The 18,308-nt window shown below is 52.7% G+C and overlaps 1 protein-coding gene across 1 annotated transcript in view; it reads left to right on the plus strand.

The window, feature by feature from the left end:
- Positions 1 to 7,143, plus strand: part of CUEDC1 (CUE domain containing 1) — a 53,693-nt gene extending 46,550 nt beyond the window's left edge. The window contains exons 9-12 of the mRNA XM_027774227.1: positions 248 to 341; positions 1,091 to 1,149; positions 2,159 to 2,229; positions 5,970 to 7,143. Coding sequence (XP_027630028.1) covers positions 248 to 341; positions 1,091 to 1,149; positions 2,159 to 2,226 — 221 coding nt within the window. The 3' untranslated portion in view covers positions 2,227 to 2,229; positions 5,970 to 7,143. The remainder of the gene's footprint in view (positions 1 to 247; positions 342 to 1,090; positions 1,150 to 2,158; positions 2,230 to 5,969) is intronic.
- Positions 7,144 to 18,308: the final 11,165 nt, after the last annotated feature.

An 18,308-nucleotide genomic window follows, 5' to 3' on the forward strand; every position in this document is an offset into this window, starting at 1 on the left:
CTTGGGATCTTGGGCTGCAGCGTCTGGGCCTGGCTCTTGGTGGCCTGTGCTGCCCCTGCAGGCCAACCCGAGATGACAGCCTCGCTCCCCAGGTGGCACCCGCATCTGAATTCCAGTCACTTCCCTAGGCCCCGCCCCCATGCTGGCCTGCTTCCACAAAGGGGCAGATGGAGGTCCTGCTCCTGGCCTCCCCCAGATCTAGGGGCGATCATCTGGGAGAATGACTCACAGGCCTCTCTGCCTCTAGCCACCCGGAGGAAGCTGTTTGAACTCGCCCGGGCCTTCTCCGAGAAGACCAAAATGAGGAAATCAAAGAGGAAACACTTGTTGAAGCATCAGTCGTATCCTTTCCGGTCTGGCACTGGATGGGGGCAGCGGATGCGAAGGGCCACTCAGTGAGACCCCCGACTGGACTTTCCTAGGCTGTGCCTTTCCCCAGGAGTGGGACCCAGCTCTGCCGGCTCCCCGCCCCCAAGGGTAGGCTTGCCAGCCAGCAACTGTCCCTCCCCGCCAATTTCATGTGCCGGGGACCAGGCCTAGGGAGTGGGAGTTGCCGAGTGCCTCTTACCTTCCTGTAGGCTTAGAAGTTGTCCTATCACTTAATTTTATTTTGGGTCTGGGATGATCTGTATTTTGGAGAAAAGAAAATGGCTCTATTATGGAAACAGCAACCCTTTGCCTAGTTTCTCTAGTTGTTCTGGTCTGTGGACTCGCCTACCTGCTCCTTTTGGTGCTGGGCCTGCCTTCACACTTTCTGTTTCCTGTAGAAATAAGACTTCCCACATTTTCCCCCTAACGCTCATCATGCTATTGGAGGCCCAGGGTGCCAGAGACTGCACAGCCAGAGAGCAGCAGGGAGAAGGTTGCTCCTCTGTCCTCAGAGATGGGAGCAAGGTTAGGGTCAAGGCCTGGCTGCTTAGCTGACTCCAAGAACATGAGTAGAGTAGGGTAAGTATTGGGGTGCTGGGGGTCAGGCAGGTTGGAGGAAGCATTCTGAGCTTGGAGGGTTGGGGCAGGCAGTAGGTAGAACGGGGCAGACTATGGCAGGACCCAGCCATCCTTGGGGCAGTTTTCCTGAATGGCCTGGCAGGCTGGGGGCTGCCGCATCAACAGCCAATCTCCTGGACGACGTGGAGGGCCATGCCTGTGGTGAGGCCGGAAGGGAGCCCTCAGCTCCAAGTTCCTGATTGCCACCCTTCCAAGAGGAGATCCTGGGTGTCTCATGGGTGGACCTACCCTGGGGGGCATGTCAAGGGGTGGTGGGCAGGCAACCCGAAGACAGGACTCTCTCCACTTGGCTCTCATTGCCTCTCCCTCCCATCAAGCCCTAAAAGGTGTCCCTAGGGGGCTCTAACTAGACCTCTACCTACAGCTCAGTGCCAGTCACTGCTTCTGGGGAAATTCCCTAGGGTGGGGGGCAGACAGGCCTACCCATATGGGGGCACCTTATCTTGGGAACCAAGCCCTGGGTAGCTTCTGTTTCTGGGCCCAGAGGCTTTTCAGTGCTCACCACGTCCCCTCCAAAGGCTACATGGGCCAGAAGGCCCTGCCTCTGACCCTACCAGACCCATGGCTGAACCCTGGTCCTCATGTCACAGAGCAAGGGAAGCCCTTTGCAGGTCAGGAGACATCCAGAAACAAGGACTATCAGGCCCTTGGAAGTCATGTGGACATCACACTTCTCCATCCCATTTTTTTTTAATTTAAAAAATAATTTAAATTTTATTCATTCATTTATTAATTTGACCAGACACACACACACACACACACACACACACAGAGACAGGGAAAGTGAGAAAGCAAACCACCAGGCCCAGGACTCCAACCATGGTCAGCCATGTGGGAGTGACCAGTGCCTTAACCACCACGCCACCTGCTGATTCCCTTCTCCATCCCATTTTATAGAGGAGGCAACTGAGTCCCAAAAAAGAGAGAAGAAGTTGTCCAAGGTTTCCAAGCCCAGTGGCAGAGCCAGCTAGCATGTGTGTGTCCTGTTGCCTCTCTCACCAGACCCCTGTGTTGTCCACCTGGGGATCAGCATGTGCCCCATCAGACGGAGGGGGCAGACAGTCGGGTCAGCTCTCTTGTCCAGGCTAGGGACATGCCTGAGTGAGACCCTACTGGGCGGAGGATGAGGCAGCTTCCCTCTGCTTTGCAGATGAAGACTTACGAGGAAGGAGGCAGGAAGTGCCCAAGATGGAGGAAGCCCTAAGAGAAGGACAGTAAGAGGTAAGGCCCAGAGCCACAGCTGCCAGGGTCTGCCAAGGCCAGGATCCACCACACCTCATGGGTCTCCCCAGGGATCTAGATGTGCTGGGCTCAGGCAGCTGGGACACACAGGTCCGCAGTCTCTTCTTTCATAGTCGTGGCCGGGGACACGGGGCTCTGCATAGAAACGAGTCTTCTGCCTTTATTTTTATTTGGTTATCTATTCACTTGACAACAGATAATCACACCTGCCTATGACAGATGCTGGGAACAGGAAAACAAAATCAGCTTTTGACCTTGAATTATTTACATCCTGTTGAGAAGACAGTCCAGGACACACATAGCACACTAGAGAAGACAAGCTAAGAAAAGCATAGGCGGCCTCCCCAGCCGTGCACACACCATGTGGCCAATCCCTTAGTTAGGGCCGGTGGTCTGGGCTCTGCCACAACCAAATAAGGGAGCACTTCCTGGCAGGAGCCCTGAGCCCGGGGCTGAATTTCCTCCTGACTCCCTGTGCCCCTGGGGGAGAAACAGGGCATGCCAACAGAAGCCTCTTCAAGGACTGTCACCCCACCCCTCACCCAGCCCTTCCCCAAGCCGCTGTCCTGGGCCCAGGGGTCAGCATCCACAGACTTTCTTGAGCTGAGACGCGGCAGGTGGGGCCTGTTCCAGACTCTGGCGAAGTGATGCTCCCCCGGGAAAGCCAGAATGGAGGTGAGATAAACCTGGGCTCTGAGGGCGCTGCACAAGGGAATACAGGTGCCCCGCATCAACAGCCAATCTCCTGGACGACGTGGAGGGCCATGCCTGTGGTGAGGCCGGAAGGGAGCCCTCAGCTCCAAGTTCCTGATTGCCACCCTTCCAAGAGGAGATCCTGGGTGTCTCATGGGTGGACCTACCCTGGGGGGCATGTCAAGGGGTGGTGGGCAGGCAACCCGAAGACAGGACTCTCTCCACTTGGCTCTCATTGCCTCTCCCTCCCATCAAGCCCTAAAAGGTGTCCCTAGGGGGCTCTAACTAGACCTCTACCTACAGCTCAGTGCCAGTCACTGCTTCTGGGGAAATTCCCTAGGGTGGGGGGCAGACAGGCCTACCCATATGGGGGCACCTTATCTTGGGAACCAAGCCCTGGGTAGCTTCTGTTTCTGGGCCCAGAGGCTTTTCAGTGCTCACCACGTCCCCTCCAAAGGCTACATGGGCCAGAAGGCCCTGCCTCTGACCCTACCAGACCCATGGCTGAACCCTGGTCCTCATGTCACAGAGCAAGGGAAGCCCTTTGCAGGTCAGGAGACATCCAGAAACAAGGACTATCAGGCCCTTGGAAGTCATGTGGACATCACACTTCTCCATCCCATTTTTTTTTAATTTAAAAAATAATTTAAATTTTATTCATTCATTTATTAATTTGACCACACACACACACACACACACACACAGAGACAGGGAAAGTGAGAAAGCAAACCACCAGGCCCAGGACTCCAACCATGGTCAGCCATGTGGGAGTGACCAGTGCCTTAACCACCACGCCACCTGCTGATTCCCTTCTCCATCCCATTTTATAGAGGAGGCAACTGAGTCCCAAAAAAGAGAGAAGAAGTTGTCCAAGGTTTCCAAGCCCAGTGGCAGAGCCAGCTAGCATGTGTGTGTCCTGTTGCCTCTCTCACCAGACCCCTGTGTTGTCCACCTGGGGATCAGCATGTGCCCCATCAGACGGAGGGGGCAGACAGTCGGGTCAGCTCTCTTGTCCAGGCTAGGGACATGCCTGAGTGAGACCCTACTGGGCGGAGGATGAGGCAGCTTCCCTCTGCTTTGCAGATGAAGACTTACGAGGAAGGAGGCAGGAAGTGCCCAAGATGGAGGAAGCCCTAAGAGAAGGACAGTAAGAGGTAAGGCCCAGAGCCACAGCTGCCAGGGTCTGCCAAGGCCAGGATCCACCACACCTCATGGGTCTCCCCAGGGATCTAGATGTGCTGGGCTCAGGCAGCTGGGACACACAGGTCCGCAGTCTCTTCTTTCATAGTCGTGGCCGGGGACACGGGGCTCTGCATAGAAACGAGTCTTCTGCCTTTATTTTTATTTGGTTATCTATTCACTTGACAACAGATAATCACACCTGCCTATGACAGATGCTGGGAACAGGAAAACAAAATCAGCTTTTGACCTTGAATTATTTACATCCTGTTGAGAAGACAGTCCAGGACACACATAGCACACTAGAGAAGACAAGCTAAGAAAAGCATAGGCGGCCTCCCCAGCCGTGCACACACCATGTGGCCAATCCCTTAGTTAGGGCCGGTGGTCTGGGCTCTGCCACAACCAAATAAGGGAGCACTTCCTGGCAGGAGCCCTGAGCCCGGGGCTGAATTTCCTCCTGACTCCCTGTGCCCCTGGGGGAGAAACAGGGCATGCCAACAGAAGCCTCTTCAAGGACTGTCACCCCACCCCTCACCCAGCCCTTCCCCAAGCCGCTGTCCTGGGCCCAGGGGTCAGCATCCACAGACTTTCTTGAGCTGAGACGCGGCAGGTGGGGCCTGTTCCAGACTCTGGCGAAGTGATGCTCCCCCGGGAAAGCCAGAATGGAGGTGAGATAAACCTGGGCTCTGAGGGCGCTGCACAAGGGAATACAGGTGCCCTCTCACTTCCACGCAGGCAGCGGCCCCACCTGCCCCTTGGCCGACTTCCTAAGAGGTCTTCTAGCCCCTGGCATCCTCCCGAGGCTTTCCTCACCTGCAGAGCTATCCCCCACTCCCCACTTCTCCGGAATGCCTCAACAGAACCAGCCAGGGAAATACTGCTGCTCCCATGCGATGCTTCTGGTAGCCCCCCTCCTTCCCACTCGTCCCCAGGGAAGATGGGTCCTGTCCAAAGCCACCTGTGTATGGGAACTTTGCTCATCATTTATTTTTTCCTGACACTTGCAGCTCCTTCCTCAAGGTTTCATCCTCCTCCTCCTCCTCACTTTAAAAATTAGGAGGCTCTGGTTAAGGCCCTGGACTTCCACATGGCTGACCATGGTTCGAGTCGTAGACCTAGTGGCTTGAAAATCACACTAGGCATGTATGTGTGGGTGCCTGAGAGGAGAATGGAGGCGAAGGGATTGCAGTGTGGCCATCCCCCCCCCCGGGGGGGTGACTTCTCACTTTCCCTGTCTCTCCCAGGAGTGCATGCATGCACCCTATGACAAAAACCTAAGCAAACCAACCAGGGAGCTCTTGATATTTACAAAAAGGTGGTGTCCTTTAACTCCTACAGCTGGCAGCCCCCCTCACCATCTCTGGATTGACTTGGGAGGTCACGTGGCAGCTCCAGGACCTTGTCCTGCTCTGTCTCGTCCTTTTGTGCATTCTCCTGGTGCTCTTTTCCACACATCATGCCCATTGTCTTTCTTGGAACTTCCATCCATTGGCTCCTGTGACCTCAGGAACCCTGGTTCTCCTTCTTCTCTTCTGGGTTCCTGTTGCTCCTCCCACTCCCGAAATGCCTGCTCTCCACCCATATAGCTTCTTCCCCCTGGAGTTCCACCCGCTCCATCTCTAACTGCCGAGTGTCTGCTGTTCTGCAGGTTGCACTCATCCTAGGAGCTCGGATGGGAGAGGTGACAGTAGGCAGAGTTCTAAGGCTGATCTGGAGTCCCTGGAGAAAGGAGAGGGCACCTGTCTTGGGGAATTTCTGTCCAAAACTATCTCTGTAGGAACCAGTGACCAGAGGAGACCACTGGGCTCCTGTGAAAATGACTTCCACCCGTTTTCCCCCACCAGATGCCAGCCACTCCTGGAGATGATCCGACGGTCAGACAACCGGAGACAACACCGGCACCCAGCTGAAGGGCCCAGCTGCCGCCGGACAGATGGTGCTTGCAAATCGAGGCCCAGATTCTCCGGCCACAGTCCAGCCCAGCCAAGCCACTGCCACTTTCCATGGGACTTAGAACTTCGGAGTTGATGTCCTGTGATTGGAGGAAGGACCTGGGGCCCCTGGAGGCAGCAGCCAGGCATAGCGGCCTTTGTAGCCAGGCTTTCCACAGAGAACAAGTGTAAATGCAGGAACCACCCCCTTTCTTTACAAACAAACAAGAAACCAACCCAGGGACCTGGCAGATGTTGGAGTAGGCAACAGGGCAGGATGACCCTACCAGTGGAGCCTCTGTCTCCCTCCCTTCCCCTCCCCTCCTGTGAGGCCACAGACCCGGCCTAGTCCCCTGTCCCACCCCCACTCCCTCTGGGCACCTTGCTTCCCAAGGTCTCCTGCCTCTCAGACTTTCCCTGGTTGCCTGAGCCTCCACACAACCCTTCACTGAGCTCTGGTGGGAGAGCTCAAGTCAGTCACTTGGTCATCCTGTGAGGAGTGATGGGTCACTCCAGAGGCCTCTCTGCTGTCTGCCCTGCCTGGGTTACTCCAGCTGCTTCTCTTAGGGGCTGGTATGACCCCCAGCAGCCTCCCCTTCACCCAGCAGGATCTGGCTAGGCAGGATCTTCAGTTTGGATGCAGACAAAAGCCAGCTCCGGAGTCCCGCCATAGTGGGGCTCCCAGGGGCTCGGGCTCCCAGGGGCTCTGCCTCCCTGCTTAGACTAGCTGTCCTGCTGTCCTCTAGGGTGGCTTCCGGGCGGCCCTGATAAGACGCAGGGCTGAGGAGCAAGGTGAAGCAGCTGCCAGCCTGGGTCGGGGCGCCCAAGGCAAAGGGCTTGCTGGGGGCCCCCCGTGCTCAAAGCCAGAAGGTGATCTGGAGGGAAACTCCGATTCTACCAACCACTGCCAAGGGGAGGGGGCGCCCGGGTCTCTCTGGCCCCTCCCCAACACGGGAACGCGCGGATCTTGCCCGAGAGCCGGAAACCTGGGCAAACACGGGGCTTCGAGGCTCTCGGGGCCGGGGCTCCGCGCGGGCCCGGGAGACTGGGAGAAGGATCCGATCTTTGGAGGGGCCGTGGGGGCCCCAAGTCGGTGTGGCGGCTGCCGCACCTCGTACCCTCCGCGCTCCCGCCGCGACTCCGGGCCGCCCAGCTTCCCCTCGCTCCGGAGACCCGCGACCGCGGGGGGGGCCAGGACGCGCCGTGGTCGCTGTGGAGCGTGACCAAGTTTGGAAGCGCGCGCAGCGCCCGGGCGCTGGGGCTGGGCCGCGGGAGGAGGAGGGCTCGCTGCGGCCAGACCCGTGGTCCCCGCAGGGAGGGAGAACACCCCTTCCCCAAGGCGCTCCCGGGGCCGCCAGCCGGTGCAGACCGGGGCAGAGGAGCGGCCTCGGGGCTAAGGCCTGACCCCTCTCCGCCGCAGGACGCAGCGCACGGCGAGGGAACCCCAGTCCGGTGTCTGTGTGTGTGGCGTTGTTATTCCCCCTCCCTGTGTGGGTTTTTTCTTGGAGTCGTTTCATAGGAATTCCTGTAATAAAGACTTGGTGTTCTCTTGGTGCTCTGATGTGGCCCGCGGTGTGGGCTGGACCCTCCCTCCCCCTCCCTCCTCCCCGCCCCTGGAAGTGTTTGGCCCCTGGCATCCCAGGGCCACCCGCCTGGCAAGCTCCCACTACCCCGCGGCGTGTCTAGAGCCCAGAGGGCCGAGCCCTCCGCCCACTGCACTCACGGCGTGGCTCAGGCTGCCGCGCCGCCACCTTGCCGACCTGCAGGCTTTGTCCTGCGCTGTGGCTTTCCTGTTTGCTCTGGGAAAGTAAACCGCTTGCTGATAGGCAAGGGAAACATCAGAAAGCCAGTGTGTTGCGAAAGCTGCAGACGGTCACCTCCTTAAATAAACAGAAAGCTTCTGGACTAACGGGCCCGGCCACCGACTGGAGGCTGCAGAGATATGCGGGCAGACTTCAAAGGGACTCAGAGATCTTCCCATTCCTGCATCTCTATCTTCCCTTCGCTCTCCAGCTCCGCGTGGCTGGGGGACCTCCCACGAGGGACTGGAACTCCTTTCCAAAAGAGGAAGTTGGGGCTGTTTCCAGACAGGGCAGTTCTCAAGGTTAAAAAGTTCTTCCTCATGTTGAGCCAAAGGCCCCTGTGTGGCTTCCAGCCACACGTCTTATTCCTGGACTGTGGGTCACCAGGGCCAAGACTCCCTCTCTTCTCCCTGATGCCATGTTTGAGCTCAGGGGCCTGGTCATCTCCTGGACAAACTATTCCTGTTCCTCCCTCCCTGTTGCAGAAAGATTCCCCACCATCAGGGGCTGGCCCCACCCCCACTCAGAACCTGGTGGCCTCTAAAGTATCTTAGGCAGGACAGCTTAGGAGGCCCCACGTGTGCTCTCCTGGGCAAACCAAGATTATCTCCGGTGCTGGCTCTGGTCACCATGGCCTGACAGGAAGACTGCAGTCCCTGCAGCATAGCACACCTGGAAATGCATGAGAAATGCCTATTTTGGGGCCAGCAGGTGGTACGGTGGTTAGAGTGCTAGACTCCCACATGGCAGACCACAGTTTGAGTCCTGGACCTGGCAGCTTGAAAATCACGCTGGGCGTGTTGTATGCATGCCACAAATCCTAGGAGGTGAATGGAGAACAGATTGCAGTGTGACCATTCCCCCTGGGTGTGTGTGTGGGGGGTGACTTCTCACTTCCTCTCTCTCTGTCTCTCTGGCAAGTGCCTATGCTCTATGGCAAAAGCCTTAGGGAAAAAAAAAAAAAAGAAATGACAATTCTCAGCCCCAACTCGGGTCTACTGAGCCTGATACGAGGGAGGATCCCAGCAGACTGTGATTCTGAGTCACACTAAAGTTTGGGACCCATGACACTAGGATAGTCCTGAGTACTGGCTGCATGGAAGTGCCTGAGGAGCTTTAAAAATAATTTTCTGGGGCCAGCAGGTGACGTGGTGGTTAAGGGTGCTGGGCTCCCCCATGGCCAACTGCAGTTTGAGTCCCAGACCTGGCAGCTTGCTTTCTCACTTTCTCTCACTCTCTCTGTCCCTCTCTGGTCAAATTAAAATAATAAATAAATAAATAAATATAAAGTTTAAAAAGTCATTCTCTGTACCTCAAATTAAATCACAACTATGGCATTTTTTTGGAGAGATTTTTGCTATAGGGTTCATGTCTCTTGCCAGAGAGACAGAAAGCGACTGATCACCCACGGGGGGATGGCCATGCTGCGATCCCCTCTCCATTATCTACTTGGGATCTTGAGCACGAATGCACATGTGCCTGGTGTGAGTTTCAAGCCTCCTTGTCTGGGATTGGAACCATATTTGGCCACTGGGAATCCAACAGCTTAACCATTGTGCCATCTGCTGGTCCTTAGCAGGTTTTTTTTTTTTTTTTTTTAAGCGCCCCAGGTAATTCAAATTTGCTATCAAATCTGAGGACCAACACATTAGGCAGTCTGTTAAGTGATTCATATTAGCCCAGTTGATCTTGCCCAATAATGATGACTTGGTGGGTGATGAAATAACAATTGAGAAAGGTTGAGTAACTTACCCAAGATCACAGAGCTAGAATGGCATAGAGCCAGATAAGGTTCCGGGGCGGCCTGCCTCCGAAAGCTGTGATGCGCCTTCTCTCCCCTTGCTGCTCCCTGTGCTCTGGTACCAGCAGCATCCCCATCATCTTGGAAGCTTGTTAGAATGTGTATTCTCAGACCCCACTCCACATCGACTGAATCTGAAACTGGGGTGCATTTTCACAAGCCTGCCAGAGGATTCCGATACATGCTCAAGTTTGAGAATCAGTTCCACAACTTTGCTACTCAAACTTTGGCTTGGGGACCAGCAGCACTTTTATCTGGGCGCTTGTCAGGAACAGCCTCTTGGGCGCTGCCCCAGACCTACTGAATCAGAATATGCACCTTAACGCACTCTTCAGAAGGCTCGTGTACACACGGAAGTTTGAGAAGCACTGTTCTAGAATACTGGTTCTCAAATTTCCTGTATGGGAGAATAACTTCTGATGCACGAGTCCTAGTCCCAAAGATTCAGATTTAGTTAGTTTGGGCTTTAGCCTGAGAATCAGAGTATAAGATTTCAGGTGATGCTAATATGCAGCCAGGTTTGAGAACTGTACACCATTTTGCCTGTTGGTGTAGACGAGAATGGAAGCCATTGCAATGAGAGAGAAAGAGGGAGAGAAGAGAACGCAATTTAACACGGAGTGCAGATGAAGAAGCCCCTGCTTGAAGATGAGCCCTGACTCCCTGTAAGGAGGGTGTATAGGATGTGGAAGCGGGGACCAGAGGACTACAAATGCCACTCCTGGGATCCATAAAGTGGTACTTGCAGATTTATCTATGGAAGAATGCTGAACTGGATTGCAGGTAGATAAAGGAACAATATCAGGTAAGCTAGCAGGTGGCATGCTGGTTAAGGTGCTGGCCCCCAACATGGCCCCAATGGCTCCACCATTCGAGTCTTGGACCCACCCAGTGACTTGAAAAAGGACACACGTGTGTGAGTGCCCCACATCCTGAGAGGAGAGGAGAGGAGAAAGGATTACAGCGTGGCCATCTCCCCGGGGGGGGGGGGGAATGATTTCTCACTTTTCCTGTCTCTTTCCAGAGAGCGCATATACCCCATGGCAAAAATCTAAAAAAAAAGGGGGGGGGCAGCCGGTGGTGTGGTGGTTGAGGTGCTGGGCTCCCACGTGGTCAACTCTTGGATCAAATCTCAGACCTAGAGGCTTGCTTTCTTCCCCACACCATCTCTCTCTGGTGAGTGTACGTGCCCTATAGCAAATTAAAAGTAATAATAATAAATAAAATGCGGAATTCATTTTTAAAAATTTAAAAGAGGAACACTGTCCAGTGTTAAAGAGTGGGGAGAATGTGGTTAATGGCAGCTTTCAGTATATAATGTCTTAAATATGCTAATTACCCTGATTTAGTCATTACGCGTTGTAGTCACATACTGAAAAATCTCACGGTAACTATTGTCGTGTTAATACAGATAATTAATTTGGAAACATGCTGAGGGACCATTAGATGGCTAATGGTTAAGTTGCTGGACTCCCAGATACCTGGCTGCAGTTAGAATCCCGGACCCGGCAGCTTAAAACTCACACCAGGTGTGTGTGTGCCCAGGATTTCAAGAGGAGAATGGAGGAGAAGGGATTGTGGCGTGGCCATCCCCCCTGAGGGGTGATTTCTCGTTTTCTCTCTCTCTGTTTCTCTGGTGAGCACAAGTGCCCTATAACAAAAATCTCTTTAAAAAAAAGAAATGCTGGGGACCAGTAGGTGGTGTGGTAGTTAAGGCCATGGACACTCCCACTTGGCTGGCCATGGTTCAAGTCCTGGATCTGGTTGCTTGCTTTCTCACTCTGTGTGTGTGTGTGTGTGTGTGTGTGTGTGCGTGTGTGTGCACGTGTGTGTATCTCTCTGGTCAAATTAAAATAAGTGAATTCATAGATAAAATAAAAAAATATTATTTTTAAAAAGTGCTGAGCCTGGCTGTCAGGAGTCTCATCCAGCTGGTACCCATTTCTCTTCAGAAGCTTTGGTGTCCCAAGAGCTCAGCCTCAACTTGAATGGGAATCACAGGTTTGAAAAATGCTGTATCAGAAGGAGTGGCCTGAACATGAACATGTTGGGAGTCTCAACTCCTCTCTGTTCTCTGGAACACCTGGTTGGGGGCACCTAGTTGGGGGTAGGGGGGAGAACAGGAGAGTTTGGTATGAAGAATGCAGGAGGCAGGCAAGGCGTGGAGTGATGAAGAGGGTAGTTCTCTCTCTTTTTTTTTTTTTTGGAGAGGTTTTCGCTATAGGGCATGTGCGCTTGCCAGACAGACAGAGAGAGAGAGAGATAGAAAGCGAGAAATCACCCCTCAGGGGGGATGGTCACGCTGCAATCCCTTCTCCTCCATTCTCCTCTCGGGATCTTGGGCACGCACGCACATGCGCCCAGTGTGAGTTTTAAGCCACCGGGTCCGGGACGTGAACTGCGGTCGACTATATGGGAATCCAGCGACATAGTCATTACGCTAACTGCTGGTCCCTGGTAGTTCTCTACTGAGTACTTACCGTATGTCACTTTACATACGACTCTACCTGATCCCCACAACGACAGTAGGAAATCAGTACTACCACCATCATTTCACACAGAGATCGGGAAACTGAGGGCAACCGAGCTCCGGAGCTGATGCCTGAGACGTGTGCTGGGTGCGTGGAGAGGGTGGAGGGTACGTGATAAGACTTAGCACCCTGCATAGATGCAGTCTGTGGTGCACAGAAAGGGTCCGCATGCTTAAAAGCATCTCCACACTGATCTGTGATCCAACAGGGTGTCCAGAACTCTCCTATTGGTATTCTTTGTCAGGTTTTTAAGTCTCTTATTATTACCATTAAATGGCAAATATGCTATTGAGAAAGAAGCACATCAACTCCTTATGTCCATTGTCAAAGCACAGATGAATTTGTTGGATTAGTGGGCCAGGACAGCTGGAGGAAGAAATGGAAATTTCTGGAGGTGATGGTGGTGGTGGTGGTGGGAGGGGGACACAGATAGAGGCTGTGTATATCTACTGCCACCTGGTGGTCATCTTGCAGAAGTGGCAGTCACAGGCCACTAAAAGACCCAGCACCGTTTTTCCAGGACTGTGTGCACACCTGTTTAGCCCGAAGCCAAACAAACAGAAAGGAATTTACTCTTTTTATGTGGGCCATATGTTTTACACATTCAAATAATCAAAATTTCTTCTTTTTTTTTTTGACATAGGGGGCATGTACGTGCCAGAGAAGGAGGGAAAGTGAGAAATCACCCGCAAAGGGGACAGCCACATTGCAATCTCTTCTCCAGTCTTCTCTTGGGATTTTGGGCATGCATGCACGGGTGCCTGGCATGATTTTCACATCACCAGGTTCAGGCCTCAAACTGTGGTCTCTCAGGTGAAATCCAGCACCACAACCACTACGCTACCTACTGGTCTCAAAGTTTTTATCTTAAAAGGGCTGCTAAGACTATATAAGCTTCAGGTCTCACAGAACCATCATGTACCTGTCTGGAGAGCTGAGGCCTTGAGTTGGTTGTTATTTTGAGGGAGTAAAGAGTCACAATTCTTTACTGGGCTGAGAGAATTATTCCAGGGACTCTAGGGTGAGTACAAACCCAGCACAAGCCTGTCTTTCTATGACCTCACTCCTCACTATTCAGAGTGTGGTCTGTGGACACAACGACTGCTCTCCTAGTTTCCCTGGAAAAGTCCTGGCCCAACTTGGGCAGGTTGGTTACCATGTCTGCAGAGTAGTAGCATCACCTTGGAAGTGTTTGAAATGCAGAGTTTCAGGCCTCACCCCAGACCTACTGAGTCCGACTCTGCATTTTCCAAATCCCCAGAAGGTTCATGTGAACATTGAAGGTCAGGTTGCTGAAACTTTCATGGGGAAGGGAGGGCCCATACCCACCCTGTGACTTCTGCCAAGGGCTCTCATCTTTGGTAGGCTGCAGGACCTATAGTAATGCCAACAGGCCTTCCAACCCTAAAAGGCCCAGGTGGCTCATTTCCTTGGCTACAAAAGGAGCCAAGGTGATATTGACCTAGGGCAGGTGTGAGCATTTGGTGCTTATCTCGGCTTTGCCTTACCTGGATTCTTATTGGAGGCAAGACCCTGTTTGGTGAAGAAGAGTGGGCAGCTGTATGAAAGGTCTTGTCAATTGTTAGGTGGGCATTAACTGTAGGACAATTGTCAGGTGAGAATTACTTGTAGGACACCGAGAATTACTTGCTCAGAAACATAGACTGGGGGCCAGCAGGTAGCACTGCAGTTAAGGCACTGGGCTCCTACATGGTCGACTGCAGTTCAAGTCTGGACCTGGTGGCTTGAAACTCACACCAGGTGTGGGTGCATGCATGCCCGAAATTCCAAGAGAATAGGGGAGAAGGGATTGCAGTGTGGCCATCCACCTAGGGGGTGATTTCTTGCTTTCTATCTCTCCAGCAAGCAAACATGCCCTATAGCAAAAATTTCTCTCAAAAAGAAAAAAGGAAAAGAAAAAGAAAAACAAAGAAACCCCACTGAGTGGTCAGAATTAATCACAGAATATTATCATCATGCCTATATCAGTTACCATACGGCAGACACTATTTTTTTGAGATTTATTTTAATTTTATTCATTCATTTTTTAAAAATAAACTTGACGAGAGAGACACACACACAGACAGAAACAGGGAAAGTGAGAAAGCAAGCCACTAAGTCCAGAACTTGAACTGTGGTTGGCTACGTGGGAGTGTCCAGTGTCTTAATCACCATGCCACCTGCTGGTCTACACACTGCTTTTTATTAACCTTTTTAAAAAAATTTGCCAAAGAAGACAACAGTTGGAGTCCCATGTAGTCAATCACAGTTTGAGTCCCAGACCTGGTGGCTTAAACTCACGCCGGGTGTGTGTGCATGCGTGCCCAAGATCCCGAGAGGAGAATGGAGGAGAAGGGATTATGGCGTGGCCCCATCCCCTTCCCCACCCCCCTGGGGTGATTTCTCACTTTCTGTCTCTCTGTCTCTCTCTTTCTGGCGAGCGCACGCACCCTGTAACAAAAACCTCTCAAAAAAAAAAAAAATTGCCAGAGAGCATGTGCACTCATCAGAGACAGACACAGAGCGAGAAAGCACTCCTACCCCCTGGCGGAGTGTGGTCATGTTGCAATCCTTTCTCCATTTCTCCAACCTATTGGGATTTGGGGCACACACATACATGCTCATACTCGCTGTGTTTTTTCACACCACTTGGGCTGGGATTATGAACTGTGAGTCGACCACATGGGATCCGGCTCATTTAGCCACCAGGTCAGCCCCACACTGTTGTAGCACTTGGTAGATGTTAACACTGACTCCTCGTGGCTCTATGTAGGTGCTATGACTATCCCCATTTTACAGACAAGGAAGCTAAGGCCCGGAGGATTGTAAGTGAGATCTATTCACCAGTGAGGCCCAGTGGACAGCCAGCAGCGGAAACAGTCAGGATGCCTGGTGCATGGTGGGGCGGAGGATCGTTTTTATTTAGCCACAGCTTCTTCCTACCAGTGTATCTGGAGAAGGCCTCAGAGGAGAGCTAGGCTGGAAGGCAGGGAGGGCCGGATGTGGGCAGGCAGTGAAGAAAGGCCTGAGATGGCTGTATCCTCATTTGCTCTAATTGGGCTTCATTCATCCATGCAGTTCACTAGAAAATTCTAAGAGCCAAGCACCAGCTGGGTGTGCGGAGGCAGCGATATGAGGCCCAGTTAGACAAGTAAACAGAGTTACAATGAGTTGTGAAAGAGGTGAGCCTTGGAGGGGCAGGAGCAGGTCTGGGGGCACTTACCCTGTCTGGTTGTGTGCTTGGGAGCTGAACAGACTTTTGAAAGGAGGGAAGTGGGTGTCTCAAGGAGGGTGCTCAGCCAGGGGAGGTATGCAGCCCACAAGCCTGGAGAAAAGAGAAGCCCCCTCCCGCTTCGGCACCGCCTTGCCCTTCCTCCTAGTCCCTGGGTTCAGTTGGTCTATCGTCCTCACACGGTGTGCCCCATAAGCGCTATTGTTCCCTCCCACTTTCTCTTTTTCTTCCTTTCTTCTTTCTTTCTTTGTTCTTTAAGGTTTTTGTCATAGGATGCACATTCTGGCTGGAGAGAGAGGCAGAGAGAGAGGAAGAGTGGGGATGGCCATGCTGTAATCCCTCCCCCATTTTCTTCTTGGGATTTTGGGTGCACGTGTACATGCACACAGGGTATTTTTCAAGTTGTCTGGTCTGGGACTTGAACCACCAGTTGGCTATGTGGGATTTAGCTACTTCAACCACTATGCCACCGGCTGGCCCTGAACATGGCTGTGGGGGAGTTTGCATGCTTCATTGCCCGATCTGCAGGACTGTCAGGACATTACTTAGTACAATGGGTAGTTGAACAGTTGAATGAGAAACTCCAGGTTCCTGGAGCAGTGTGTGGCCTGAGTGCCCAGCCCCTTGCAGCCCTGAAAAGGCCATGGTCCCTACTCAAGAAGACAGGAAACCTCAGAAGTCCATTCTGCCTGTCCCCAACCGCCTGCCCAATGGCTTCCTCCTGTTTTATGAATGAATGCTTCTTGGTGCGCACTTCCTGATGCAGACTCAGCGGGTTCCTACCACTCTGGTCCCTGCACTCTGCTCATCAACACTCTGCCCTCTAGGTCGCTGAAGCATCAGATATGACACTGAGAAGAGGAAGGAACTACCCCAAGATGATTCAGAGAGAGAATTTCTACCTTGTAATTCCTCTCTCACTGAGAGAGGGCTCCCCTCCCTGAACTTGGAACACATCTTTCTAATTCTTTAGCAGCAGAGACAGCACTAGCCTAGGGCACAGGCCCTGGTGAGAGAAGCAAAGTGTGTCTTTAATCTGCACTGGCAGATAGCTCTGGCTTGGACAGAATTAGACAGTTATGGTGAGGCCTGAGAAGACTATAGTTAGCTGGAGCAATGTTTGTGCTCCCCAGAGCAACATTTTCTGGACCTCCCCAGGACTGGGAGACTGGAGCCTCCACACTTGACCCAGGGGCCAGAGTTGCCCTCTCTCTTGCCAGTTCCAGAGGGTTCCTTCGTAGCAGTGAAACCCACTGTTCAATTTAGCCCTGGGTCTCAAATAACTGTATGTTCTGCTTCTAGGGCCAGTTTTGGTTGACCCCAACAGCTCACCAGTCTTCACCTTTAGGCATAGTTTAGGAGGCATTGTGGAGTCCTGGAAAGGGTCCAGCTGGACTGCAAGCCTGGCTCTATCAGTTGCCTGTCAGACAAGTTACTTAATCTCCTGTGGCCTTGTTTTCTCATTTTATAATGAGGATAATAATAGCTACCTTGTGGGTAGGTGGGTGGGTGGATTCTGGGAGACAACACAAACCAGTAGTAACTGCTCAACAAACAGTCCCTCCCTGCTAGGCACCAGCCTCCCTTAGAGTGGGTGGGTTCTGGGATGCCTTGAGGCTCTTTCTTGCTGACAAAGCTAATGGGTTCCCAGGAGACACTGGGTGCCCTGAGGTGCAAAATATGCATTGGATCAAAAAGTTCAGATATGAATACAAACTTCTTACAAGGAAGAGAAAGTTCTCTCTGCACCCCCCACCTCCACAATTCAATCTGAGATACCTATTGTTTGGTCTTGGGTGTCATTCCTCAAACAGACACAAAGGGACACCATTTCTTTTCTTTACAGGTTTGGAGCTCCCTGAAGGCGTTGTCTGCAACTTCCTTTCGGTTTAACCATAAGTTATGGTCATTAACCTAGATAAATATGACATGGATCTAGCGCTTTCATTTTAATAGGTGCATAGGATCCTCCAGAATATACGAATTGTAAACTTCCAGGCATTTCCCATTTGATCCTCCCCCAACAATGCTGCAATGTCTAGCCTTGCACAAATTATCATCATGGAATTACACTTTAATTTCTATGGTGTACATTATCCGAAATACCAGCTCTGGGTCAAAGAGTTCGCTATGCACAGTTTGTTTTTAACAGTTGATCACTGAGAGGTTACTTTGCCAAGGTTTTTGCGTTTCTTTCTTGGAATTTGTGTATTCCGGACACTTTCATTTTTCAAGTTCCAAGGAGGAGTTAGTCAACTACGCCTCCGCGGAGGAAAGCCCAGTTACACGCAACATTCCTCCTAACGCTGGTGCAGGTGGCGCTTCAAGGACAAAGGTTTAAGCGGGGAGCGCTACGCAGCTGGGGACGGAGGACCGAGGGCCGGGGTCCAGTCTGACCCTAGGCAAATGACTGCTCTCCTCGGGCCTCGTTTCCTTCTGCGTCGCCTGTGACTCTGATCCCAAGCAGGCTCAGTCCGAGGTTCAAATCTCTGCCTTTATTATTCCATTGCTGGCTCGCCCAGGGCAGCCGGCTGCATCTCACCTCTGCTCTCGTCAACGCGTCCCCTGCGCGCAGCCCTACCTTCTCCAGAAGAGTGAGCTCAATAATGCCAGAAAGGGCCAATTAACCGACCCTCAATCCCTCCCCTATAGGATCGGTCATTTATTACTCCTGCTCGGCTGTGGCTCGCTCCCTCCCTTCTGGCTCGGCAGTCGAGTGTTCTTGTCTGAACCGGCAAGAAACCCCCTTCGGCTCATCATTTGCTTCTGCCTGGCGCCGCGCTCTCATTAAGGCCGGAGTGTTCGCTCAGCGATCCTCGGCTCGGCCAGCAACTTCTGGCCCTTTATCTGCTGCCGCTACTTCCCGGTCCGGGATCGGCTAGTCGC

Source organism: Tupaia chinensis, unplaced genomic scaffold, assembly GCF_000334495.1.
Source record: "Tupaia chinensis unplaced genomic scaffold, TupChi_1.0 Scaffold000416_1, whole genome shotgun sequence".
NCBI lineage: Eukaryota > Metazoa > Chordata > Mammalia > Scandentia > Tupaiidae > Tupaia > Tupaia belangeri.